This window comes from Oncorhynchus nerka, linkage group LG8 (genome assembly GCF_034236695.1).
Source record: "Oncorhynchus nerka isolate Pitt River linkage group LG8, Oner_Uvic_2.0, whole genome shotgun sequence".
NCBI lineage: Eukaryota > Metazoa > Chordata > Actinopteri > Salmoniformes > Salmonidae > Oncorhynchus > Oncorhynchus nerka.
Genome location: NC_088403.1, coordinates 33,189,402 through 33,202,816, shown reverse-complemented (window position 1 = coordinate 33,202,816; position 13,415 = coordinate 33,189,402). Strand labels below are relative to the sequence as shown.

Here is a 13,415-nt window from a genome sequence, read left to right as displayed (position 1 = left end):
TGTCAAAACACCAGGAAATCGGCTCCAATGAATGAAACATTTTGGAAATCAAGTATTCCCATAGTAGAGAGACACGTGATCGTATACAAATGTTAGCAAGGTCTGAAATTATTATGTTTTAGTCAAACAAATCTTTTTGGGCTTTTTGCGGTCAATTTGCTGTCTCCAAGTTATTTGTAATTATATTCCAGCCCGTGGCTGAATCTAGTTGATGATCCCTGGCCTACACTAATATAACTAACAGACTATATACCTAAACTCATAGAGAAAAAAACAAATCTATAGATCTACACTAACACACAACAGAAATAATCTATACAACTACACTGATATAACCAACCGTTTGATAATCTCGACAACGACAGTATAACAGTAGTTACATGTAAATTGGGCCTTTTTCATATCGCTCATTCAAATATCAGTACTTTTAATATATAAAAATGTCATCTGAATTGTAAACAATGTTCTTGATAGAGCAGCTTGAGTGCTGCTTTTTTTTTTTTGCACGGTTGTTTACAGCACATACAGAGTATTCAAATGAGCTTCCCATTCAGCTTAACTATGTGCAACAGCTTACGTAAACTTCAAAGCTTTGTTGTGTGCGGAGCTAGTCGGGCCTCTTCAACACTACGACCTGGAAATGTTAGTCTTTCTCCCATGGAGACTCAGAGTGGGTGTTAAAAGCATTTATCTTAGCACAGAGTTGATCTGGGTGTTCTGAGAGGTTTAGAAGGTTCTGGAATGTTTGGAGTAATTAGGGTTCATTTTCTGTCTTCTGAACTGCAGCAGATTGAACGATTTCTTCATTACAGACCTGAACGCGAAGAAGTCTCGCAGTCAGCAGTTTGGTCGGCTTGAATAACACACAATAACACACATGTATGCACACGCACGTTTGCACGGACACACACACGAACAACAACAACACACGGACAACAACACAACAGCACAGGTCACTCACACATCTATTCCCTCATTGGCACAACTGACTGGACTCATACAGAGTTAAGTTTCACAAACCCCAGCCTGAGACATTATTTTCAAATGCTATCTGCCTCGGGTTTGTGTTGTGTGAAGAAGAAACTGTTGGAACAGTTTTGATTCCTACAGTTTGACACATTCTCTCTTACAATCCTCATATAAACAAGGCGGGTACAGGGCACCGTCTTGACGATAGCTCAGTGCCAGCGGTCCGTGGTCGCTTAAAAACCACTGACATTTACAACCAACAGCTACAGGGGACGTATAATGGACTTGATAAACACAGCCTCAGACCCCAGACGCAGGTGTGCTCTAATATTACGGTCAATAGGAAATATATATGCCTTGATATATTTCCTCTCCTCTCTTCCCCCCTTTCCCCCCCCCCCTGGCAGCTTCATCAACTAAGACAACATATGTCAGCTACAGTAATCATGCCATCTGAACATCTGAACAGCACCAAAGTGGAGGGAGGGCTGAGAAAAGGAGCTGTCACAGACAGATGACGGACTGACGGACGAAAAGACGGACAGACCGATGGAGCTCCCACCGCCACCGGTAACCAAGCATGAGACATTTTATATTGTTCTGACAGCATCAAACCTTACTACCACCAGAGAGGCGGGACCACAAAGACCAACCACCAATCAGTGGGCCCCGTTCGCTCTCTTCCTGCAAATCACAGCACAACGGTCCTGCCATAAACTTTGAACTAACCGTGAAGACAATGGTTTAAAAAATAATCCACTGCAGGCTATATGGTCCAGAGAAAAAAAGGAAGAAAAAAAGAAGAAAACATAACAAAACAAAACTGTGTAAAAGTTATACATAAGGGTACATGGGAGATTAAAAGACATTAAAAGAGTTTAAAATTTAAAAATATTTAAAAGAGAAAATAGAAGAAACTGAGAATTGACCATGATGTTTATTGTTATTCTACTTGTAAGTATTTTTGTGGTTGTGAAGATTTTTTCATTCTTGTCCCAGCTGTCGTGCGACCTTGCATATTCAGAAAGTTTGTCTCTTGTATCGAATGGCTAACTGGATGGGTAGCCCTGGGTTGTGAATCTGTAAATGCCCTGGTTGAAGCATGCCAGTTTTTATACAAATGATTTATTTATAATAAAGGAATGTTTTGCAAATGTATAGATTTGTGCTTATGCTTTTAAGATACAATGCAGACACCAATTGTATATGTTTTTGTTTATTACTATATTAGCGACCGACTTGCTAGATTCGGTTTTCTGTAGCAAGATTTGAAATGGAGTTGAGGAACAATGGGAAAGTAAGTAACACACTGGACACTCTGGCCAAGGAGTAGGGTTGATCCGAGTATTCTGTCCTAACAACAGCAGTCAAGCACCCAAGCTAACTGGCTAATGTTGGCTAGCTTGCTAGCTACTTCCAGACACAAATGAGCTCACTGACAATTTTACTCGTCCTATCAGAGCTGGTTAGGCTGTTTTTATGTTATCCAAAGCCTTGTTGACTGCAACTGTGCTGCTGGCAACAATTTAATTATGCTTTTTTTGGCAGTTTTTACTGACACCGACCATATTCAACAGGTGTTGAACGTTCATAAGTTTGTCAGTTATTCAGCGCTGGCACACTCACATGAGAGTGCTCTGAAATCAGAGTAGATAGCCAGAGGGAATTTACCAGCTAGCTAGCTAGCTAGCTAAACAATGAACCATAATCCCAACTCGTGACGTTAATACCCTGCATGAATTTGCAAGTAGCTAACCAACCAGGTTCAATGTTGGCTTGCTAACATTAAGGCTATAACTAGCAAAGCTTCATTAAATAGTACCCGCAAACACCAGTCTCAACGTCAACAGTGAAGAGGCGACGCCGGGATGCTGGCCTTCTAGGCAGAGTTCCTCTGTCCAGTGTATGTTTTCTTTTGCCCATCTTAATCTTTTATTTGTATTGGGTAGTGGCTTTTATTTGCAACTCTGCCTAGAAGGCCAGCATCCCTGAGTCACCTCTTCACTGTTGACGTTGAGACTGGTGTTTGCGGGTACTATTTAATGAAGCTTTGCTAGTTATAGCCTTAATGTTAGCAAGCCAACATTGAACCTGGTTGGTTAGCTACTTGCAAATTCATGCAGGGTATTAACGTCACGAGTTGGGATTATGGTTCATTGTTTAGCTAGTATTTAATGAAGCTGCCAGTTGAGGACTTGTGAGACGTCTGTTTCTCAAACTAGACACTCTAATGTACTTGTCCTCTTGCCCTGGGGCCTCTCACTCCTCTTCCTATTCTGGTCAGGGCCAGTTTGCTTTGTTCTCTGAAGGGAGTAGTACACAGCGTTGTACGAGATCTTCAGTTTCTTGGCAATTTCTCGCATAGAATAGCCTTCATTTCTCAGAACAAGAATAGACTGACGAGTTTCAGAAGAAAGATCATTGTTTCTGGACATTTTGAGCCTGTAATCGAACCCACAAATGCTGATGCTCCAGATACTCAACTAGTGTAAAGAAGGCTTATGTAGATATTCCATTAAAAATCAGTTAAACACTGTACAGCCTCATAACATGATTAAAACATTAATTTTGATATCATAGATGGTCAGTCATTGTATCCACATCTGTCTGGGGCGGCAGGGTAGCCTAGTGGTTAGAGCATTGGCCACGTAACCGAAAGGTTGCAAGTTCAAATCCCTGAACTGTCAAGGTACTAATCTGTCATTCTGCCCCTGAACAGGCTGTTCCTAGGCTGTCATTGAAAATAGAAATTTGTTCTTAAACTGACTTGCCTAGTTAAATAAAGGTAAAAAAAAAAAAAGTTTAATCTGAGACTGGTTAAATTTCTCCAGGCACGTTTTTACCAAAACAGAGGCGGGGCAACCATTTTGTTATTGTTTAATCTGTGGATTTTCCCTTTAAACAGCTGCATATTATCACGATATCAAAGTGTCACCAACAAAAAGGTAAACAAATAGCCCTTACACAGCCTGTTGGGTCATTGTCCTGTTAAAAAATAAATGGTTGTCCCACGAAACGCAACGGCTGTGGTAGCCCTGCTGGTTAAGTGTGCTTTGAATTCTAATTAAATCACTGACAGTGTCACCAGCAAAACACCCCCACACCATCACACTTCCTCCTCCATGCTTCGCGGTGGGAACCACACATGCAAAGATAATTCGTTCACCAACTCTGCGTCTCACAACGACACAAGAGTTGAAACCAAAAATCTCCAATTTGGACTCCACCAGTCTCTTGTCCATTGCTCGTGTTTCTTCTCTGCAGCAGAAGTAACTCTGGGTCTTTCTTTCCTGTGGCGGTCCTCTTGAGAGCCAGTTTCATCATAGCGCTTGATGGTTTTTGCAACTTCACAAGTTTTTGACATTTTCCTGATTGACTGACCTTCATGTTTTAAAGTAATGATGGATTGTCGTTTCTCTTCGCTTATTTGAACTGTTCTTGACATAATATGGACTTAGTCTTTTACCAAATAGGGCTATTTTCTGTATACCACCCCTACCTTGTCACAAAACAACCTATTGGCTCAAACTCAATAAGATGGAAAGAAATTCCACAATTTAACATTTAACAAGGCACACCTGTTAATTGAAATGCATTCCAGGTGACTCCTCATGTAGCTGGTTGAGAGAATGCCAAGAGTGTGCAAAGCTGTCATCAAGGCAAAGGTTTGTTACTTTTAAGAATCTCAAATCTAAAACATGTTTTGATTTGTGTAACACTTTTTTGCTTACTACATGATTCCATATGTGTTATTATTCTACAATGTAGAAAACAGTAAAAAATAAAGAAAAACCCTTGAATGAGTAGGTTTGTTCAAACTTTTGACTGGTAATGTATGTCTTCCTGAAACAAGTCACGTTTATTGATTTTCAATTATGAGGACAAAGACACAGTGACAACAAGTGTAATGTAACATTCCCAGTCCTGTACCCATCCCACAACCTATCCCTCTACAGTATGCTATATCTTGTTTCTGCCCATCTGAATCTCTACACGTTTCCCTACACCCAAGAGGGCGGACTTTCCTTTTCCTTTACGCTCTGTATTAATTAAACCGTCAATACAGCAAATCACTTTTCCTGACACACAGCGAAACAAATTCTTTCCGTTTTGAGCACAACGCATTTCTTTCATCGATCTTCCCTGGTCTTACAGCATTTACAAACCTCGACCACTCCACCGAGGGATGTTGTCTTCCATACGGAAGTAGCTACTAGTGGAGAAGCTATCCGCAAGCTGGGTGGATGACGAGAAGGCAGTGTGTGTGTGTGTGTGTGCACGCGGGCGTGTGTGTGCCTGGTCCCCTCTGTGTGTGTGTGTGTGTGTGTGTGTGTGTGTGTGTGTGTGTGTGTGTGGTAATGGGTGTCTACTTGTAGACACTGAGGGCAGAATCCTTTATGTTTCTGAACTAGCCTGCTCCGTCTCACTAAACGCCGAAGGAAAAAAAATACATCAGATCTGAGAAGCAGCGAGCTGCATCAATACATTCATTCTCACTGGAGAGGAACGATCGATAAAACTGAAAAGAGGAACACAACACCTTTTCCTGTATACAACAACAGACAAGCTTTGTATGTCAGATTAAAAGTAATGAAAGTCAGGGATTTGTTTAACTGATGTCCCTGTCGGCTGCTTTGTGTGAGTCCAACCTCCCTCTACAATGAAATGAGAAAAAAAACGGAAAATAATAGGCCACGGACAGCACAATGATTTGTATTTACAACACATTTAATGGGAAGTGGCTTGCGGGCCAAACGGCAGTCATTTTACAATGGACAAAATAGAGGACTGCTGTCTGCCGTTGATTCATGTTATTCTACAGCCCAATGCATAGCAAAAATACAGTCTTACCTTTCCCATTCAAGTCTGACCATTAGCATACTGACAGATAAGAAGTGGTAGTTGAAAGGAACATATTATAACCTGGCAGTGGTCCTGGGGGTCTAAGCCTGCCACTCAGCAGCAGACAGGACTCCGGGTCTGGGATACTTTTGAGAGGGTAGTAGTGACAGTAATCCTAGTTATCTACCTGCATGCTAATTAAATTACCAGTTACACAGACCACTGTCACTGTCAGGGACAAAAGACTACACGCACAACACCAGGAGACTGCTCGCTCTATCGATCCTCTCACACACCCATGTGGTTGTGACGGCCGATAGGTGGGAGGGTGTGTGTAAGTGTTTGTGTGTGTTTATTGAGGTGAAGCAGGCAGATGGTCCTCCACTCTGTCTTTGTGTGTGCGTTTGTGTGTGTGTATGGAGATGATTAGCGCGGATGATTCTGAAGACTCTGAGTGTGGATGCGGTTGCCATGATACCCTGACCAGTTGTTGGCAACACTGGACCTTTCATATTCTCTCTCTCTCTATATATATATATATATATATATATATATATATATATATAGAGAGAGAGAGGTTCTGTTGTCCTAAAACACCCTCTTCTATACAGCACAGACATCAACAGGAGTAGTGGATAGGGCTGTCTGGGCCTCCCAATGTACCTATACATAATGTATGGAACTGTACCGATTTTCCTCCTCTTCTGACGAGGAGTATGAAGGATCGGACCAATGCGCAGCTTGGTAAGTGTTCATGTTATTTATTAGGAACAGAAACACTAAACAAAATAACACAGAGCGTGAAACGAAAACGAAACAGTCCTGTAAGGTGCAGCAACACAAAACAGAAAACAACTACCCACAAATCATAGTGGGAAAACTGGCTGCCTAAGTATGGTTCTCAATCAGAGACAATGATAAACAGCCTCTGATTGGGAACCATACCAGGCCAAACACAGAAATACAAAAACATAGAACAACACAACAAACTAAAATAGAGACATAAAAAGGAACTAAGGTCTGGACGTGACAGGAACACTTCCATTTTCAAGCCACTTTCTCCAAACAGATTTTCAAATTTGTTTGATTATCTGACTGTCTGCAAGTGTTGCTCCCATCCAAAACCTGAGGAGATATGCTTGTAATCTGAGTTTGATGGAATGTTGTATTCTTTTTTCAGGTTAGTCACACACTAGGGCCTCAAGGGAGGTTATTTCTGTGTTTGTATCTTTCCTTCCATAATAAGATTTTATCCGGACTGTGAGTCAGAATATTTGATTGTTTGTGTATTCCTGCAGCCCAATGTACTATAGCAGCTCTATTGTTTTAGGACCTGAGAACAGAGGCTCCCCAGAGGCTAGTAGAAGAGGAGAACGGGTTTAATCTCAAACCTACCAGTTGGCAAACCAAACACACGCACACACCACACACACACACACACACACACACACTGGTCTACCTTTTTCAATTTGAATAAATAGGGTACAATTCAATGTGGGAAATTTGATATAAACAAACACATACTGAAGGTGTGTTTGCAGATGTGACCGTTTGGCACCAATATTAGAAAACACCAAACTTCACACATGCTTTTCATACCCAAGTTTAGACATGAAAGAAAAGTTTGTTTTGGCAATATTTCCCTTTGAGTTATTTACAGTTATTTGATTCCTGCATGGTCTTCCGATGAGACTATATAAACATATGACTGTTTTGTGTTCCGACCAGCCTTCTCCGCTCAGACATCGTCGACGGCAATCGACGGGCACCTGGGATGGACGGTGAGCTGTCAGAAATGTCACACCTGCCAGTCAGCATTCCCCTCCGTTCCCTGCCACTCGCCACATCGCTCCGGTGTGTTCTCCCGTTAATGAGGGAGCGTCCGTTAGAGAATACCGTTAGCGTGTTTAAACAGCGGAACGAACGGAGCCTAGTGCAGCCGGCGGGCAACACAACAACGCCTGTTTCTGTTTGCAGCCTGCACCACACCAGGAGAATACTGATGCCTGTCTGCTGCCTGCTTCGTGCAGCCTGCCTCCCTTCCAGCTGCTAGCCAGAGAAATTAGGTTTGTCATATCGCCTGTGTCTAAGGAAGTTATTTCACTAAAAAGGTGGCTGGTGTTTTCGAGCAGGCTGGTGTTATGTAGCTTTCGCTGTGTTGGGTATGAAGATGTTCGATAGCCTAGCATGTCTCCACTAGGATCAGAAAGCTTATACAATGACTATGTGTGTATCATAACAGACCATCTGTTTCTCAGGGCTGTTTGTATGCCTTAGGGCGCGGCTTTCTTTCAGGTCACACTACATTAAAAGATCATCTGTTGGAAGTTGTATCTTGAGACAAATGTACGTTGTGTGAATGTTGTATTGCAATAACCTATGTAGGTATGTCTGACAGTCACTAAAACAACTGAAAGCAGGCTGCCTAATCCCTGCCTGGGAGAAGAAGAAAAAAGGAGGAGAAGAGAAGAGAGAAAGTGGAGAGAGGAGAAACTTCCTCTGGGGATCGTTGAGTGCTTCGTCCAGCTGGACTGAACGTCAGGAAGCTGTCTGGGTGAGTCCAACTGATTTTGATTTGAAGTGAGTTGTTCAGCACATCTAGGCACATCTCTTTTCCCCCTTCCCAAAATATTAATTTCAAAACGCATGTCTCACCGATGAGCATAATTGGTTTCATTGACTGTGCCAAAGCGAGTTAATTTCGGGGAATGAAGCTGACATATGATCTTGTTAAGTATTGTACTAATTCAGAGGGCGATACAGCAGTCTGTCTGAGGTTTGTCACGCCGCTTTGTCTCTGAACAATGACAGACTATGCCGCTGCTCGCTGTTCTACTGGCTCTTTCCTCCTTTTAATATATTTTTTTAATGAATTAAACAGTGCTTACAGGGCCACGGTCAAGTCCTCTCAAAATTTGACCCATAGACTCTACAGAGTATCTTCAAAGACAGCAGTTCTTTCAAATACCACTTCAGAGATGTTTCTTTTGGCTGCGTTGTGCTCTGTGGGCTGAATCTACGGTGTGATTATCATTGAAAACTTTAGGCCGGGTTCACACACAGGAATGAACTGTTGTCAAGCTCAATTGGTCAGGTTACAACAGCTGCCGAGTTAAACAAAGAATATTTATTTTGACCTTCTGGTGATATTCAAAACGATTGATTTTAAAGTAGACCCTGGCTGCAGGCTTAAGGAGCAGGAACACCACGGACGCTTATAAAGCCCGACACCTTAGAGAGTAGAGGATCTTGTGTAAAAAAATAAGGTGCCTCTTTGAATTAAACAGCAATCAATTGGCTAGGGCTCAGGCTGGCAGCCCCACTCTCCAAAGCCACTCTCTATCACTGCAGCTGGAGGCGGGAAACCGCAGTGACTGTGGCTAGGCTCACTTAGTCCTGAATGCTGCCAGTTAAAAAGCAAGGTTGTGCCCAATACAGGGCGGCTGTTACCGTTTCCCATTATTTTATCCTCCAGGGCTTTTTGAAAGCTGTTGTTTGAATTGGAATGGATACGTTTGTTTTGGAGAAGCTGCGTGTGTGTGTGCCCGCGTGCGTGCTAGCATGGGCGTGTGTATCTCTTTCGTGTGTGTTTGCTTTTCCCTGTCTGCCCATATATACACATGTGCGTTTCCTGCCTGTTCTCGTAGGTGTAGAGGCCAAAAGCCTATCCTCTTGGAGAACATTTTACCCATCAGGTATTTGCTTAAAAGCCCAGGTCCATTATTGTAATGACGTTTGATACTGCAAAATGGAAGCTGCCGCCGATTTGCACGGTGCAATTTTCTACATATAAAACCTTGTCTGCCCATGGGAGAAAATTAGGGACATTTCATTTAATGGGCAGAAATGGACCGTTTACAAAGTGCCAACAGGCATCTGACTTGGCGTTAGTTATTGGTCATGTCAGGTTGTGCCTGCCAGCTCGGAGTGGTGTGGTAAGTGTAACGAGGAGCTCTTGGGCAGCACTCATGCACTTTGTGGTGAAGTTTTAATGAAGGAACCTGCTGTGAGGCTGTAGCAGGTGTCTAAGAGGCTGTGACGAGGCTGTTGGGTTCTAAGCTTGGGCTGTTTTGGGAAGTCTGTTGGGGAAAGGAGCCTATGTGGTGTGTTCATGGGGACGAGATGGTACACAGGCCATTCAGGTGTTGGATTCGGAGTAAACTTTGAACATTGAGATATTAAAGACATGATAGATCAGACGCATAGTGTATGGGGAGTGCAAGAGACTGGGTTTTATGTCAGAAGGTAATGGGTCTCTGTAGAAAGACAGATGGCTTTGGAATGTGTTGGGTGGACGGGAGGAGATCACAGGACTGCTATAGGGGAAAAGGATGGACATCTGTGGAATAGGCCAAGGAGGGGTTGAGGTCAGGAGGTCAGGTCAGATCCCCTGAAGGGAGTAATAAGGATTTATTATCCTATTACACTCTTCCTGTAGAACCATAATATGTAAGGATTGGAGAGAAGGAGGAGTGCCTAAAGTAGAGTATATATATACTTGTGGGGGTGGAAACATGCTTTTGTCTGAATTACAGCTGTAACGACCCTTTGGGAAGAATTAAACTTGGTTAAGCTTCTCTAGTGTCCGTGAGTTATTTACTCTGAAAAATTAGAAACTAACAGATCAATGCACAACATGTGTACACACACATGCACATAATAGACTGGGCTTATTAAGGACAAACATCCTGACACAGCCAAACCACCTAGTTTTACTTTATATAGTGTATGTGGCTGATATGGGCTCAAATGATACACTTTGTCTTCCTCCAGATATAATCAATACTGAAGCCTGTTGTTCTGAAATAATTGCAGCAAATAAATTGGCTATCCACAGTGTGTCGGGTGTTTTTTTTTTCACTATCTGAAAGTGAAGTTAGGATTCAAATGTATGTCAATTGTAAAGTATTTTTGTCTTTTTTGTTATGTGCCTGACCCCAGGAAGAGTAGCTGTTTCCAGGACATTAAAGACAAGCATTTTGTAAACGTCCAGCTTTAAGCTGGATGTGTCAATGTGTAGTGCATACAGGCATAATCTATGAGCCAGCCTCCTAGCAATTTGAGTTCTAGCCAATCATCTTCAACCCCTTGCATTTGAGTGACAGTTAGCAAGAGGCCTGCCTGCCTGCCTGCCTGCCGAGAGAGAGAGAGAGAGAGAGAGAGAGAGAATCTTTTTAATCATATTTCAGAGAACAGGTTCTGACAGGTCATTTCTTACTCTTCTGTTTTCCCTAAGTGATCCTAAATGTCACATGAGATAATTGCTGAAGATGGACACTGAAAAACCTCCATACTGAATGGTATTTCAGAATCATTTCTATTTGAAATGCTTAAATGCACTTTCCAAAATTCAAGGCAGTTCAGTCTAATGGCACAGGAACAGTTTTGCCTTAAAGTCTTACGGCTGCGATCCCCGGGAGAAATACGTCGTAACATTAAACATTCTTGAAAATGCAAGTGTCTTACATCCTTCAAAATATTAGAATCTTAGTAATCAAACTACGTTTTCCGATTTAAAATAGCCATTACAGAGAACAAATACCATGCTTTTGTTTGAGAAGAGCAATCAACAACAAAAAAACATTTTCCGCCATGACAGTTTTTACACATTCACATCTGAAGGTAAAATTATGACTTACATTCTGATATCTTGCTCTTATTTCTCTTCCTGAGGGTCCCAGTGATCAAATGAAGTGTCGTTTTCTTTGATAAAATCGAAACATTTTGTAACCATTTTGTGCCGTGAATTCCATCTCTATCAATTTTTTTACGGAGCATTCAACGTAATTACACACGGTAAACCATCGTTTATCTAGTCATGGTTGGTTTCAGTGCATTCCTCTGGATGTTTGCAACACAGCCAAACTCATTGTTCTTTTTGCAGGGAGTATTGACCGAAGTGAACTGATTTGAAGACAAAGAGCAATGACTACCTTGCGCACCAATAATTTTAGCGAAGCTTCGTTGATTGACTGTATTTCTGCCCAATGACCACTGATCTTCTTGAAATCTAGCTGGGTAGATAGCCAATGAGCTGAGGTAAACGCCAGTATGTAATGGTTTTGGTTTGGACCACCATTCCTTGTTTGTAAATGCACGCGTAACGAACTTCTTTCTCGCCTTGACTATCAGAGGAGTTGCTGTGACGCTTATTACGCGCAGCAGTATTTTGGAAAGTTGTATTTTCAACGATTTCATTGAAGACATCATAGCGAATAAATCAGGAAAAGTGAAGTCAAAGTCTACAGTGAAAGTGAAAAAGTGAAAGTGAGACAGATTTTTTGTTTGAGGAATCTTTGAGTGTTATGATTCAAACAGGAACTGAGGAGCTGTTTCTGCAAGGACAGGACGTACTTCTGGACGGGTAAGTTTTATGAAATATAAATATATATATATTGCAATTTGCAATGAAATGTGTGTGTGTGTGTGTGTGTGTGTGTGTGTGTGTGTGTATATATATGTATGTGTATGTATACAGTGGGGGAAAAAAGTATTTAGTCAGCCACCAATTGTGCAAGTTCTCCCACTTAAAAAGATGAGAGGCCTGTAATTTTCATCATAGGTACACTTCAACTATGACAGACAAAATTAGATTTTTTTTTTAGGAAACGTATGATCTCTGTAATTGCAAACAAAGGTTTCTGTACCAAATATTAAGTTCTGCTTTTCTGATGTATCAAATACTTATTTCATGCAATAAAATGCAAATTCATTACTTAAAAATCATACAATCATACAACAATACAATCATTCTGGATTTTGTTTTAGATTCCGTCTCTCACAGTTGAAGTGTACCTATGATATAAATGACTGACCTCTACATGCTTTGTAAGTAGGAAAATCTGCAAAATTGGCAGTGTATCAAATACTTGTTCTACCCACTGTACCTGTATCTCCCTCGGGGTGTTCTTATGGCCTGGATGACAACAGAGAAAACACATCTGCAAGTCTGACATCCCCTGCTGTGTGTGTGTTTGTGTCTGCGTTTTTGATTATGTGTGTGTTTGCATCCATGTGCTTGTGAAGGCACATTGCCACAGAACCTTCTCTTCATCTACCTCTCATTTTCTAGTTCCATTGGGACAGTCTTGTCTGAGTTCACTTTGCACGGCGAATCAAAGGCATGTGAACTTGTGAGACAATCCAGTCTCAGACAATGGTTCAGCATCAGCAGGTTGGACTTGATTGACGTGTGGAGGGAGTCTGGCCATTTATAGTGGTAAAGCTATACAGATCAGTATAGTACAGCACAGCTCCCCATTAGTTAGACTGTGTCCCAAATGGCACCCTATTCCATATAGTGCACTACTTTTAACCGGGGCCCATTGTGCTCTGGTCAAAAGCAGTGCTCTACTGTATGTAGGGAATAGTTTGCCATTTGGGACACAGGCAAAGTTTAGGGTGACTCATCATGATGATGGTTGCTGAAAGATACAGGTAGCTCACATGAAACATATGTCTTCACTTTTGGCTCACCAACCTGTTGTAGGAAAACCTGAGTTGCATGCACTTATTGCAGCTCCCTATGGATAGGAGTGTCTGCTAAATTACTCCTATGTAATGCAAACATCACATATGTGATATTTTCACAAAGAGGGTATATT

General features: G+C 41.7%; 1 protein-coding gene across 1 annotated transcript in view; it reads left to right on the top strand.

Moving 5' to 3' along the window:
• Positions 1 to 2,123, top strand: part of LOC115121707 (metabotropic glutamate receptor 8-like) — a 334,747-nt gene extending 332,624 nt beyond the window's left edge. The window contains 1 exon segment of the mRNA XM_065021713.1: positions 1,377 to 2,123. Coding sequence (XP_064877785.1) covers positions 1,377 to 1,389 — 13 coding nt within the window. The 3' untranslated portion in view covers positions 1,390 to 2,123.
• Positions 2,124 to 13,415: the final 11,292 nt, after the last annotated feature.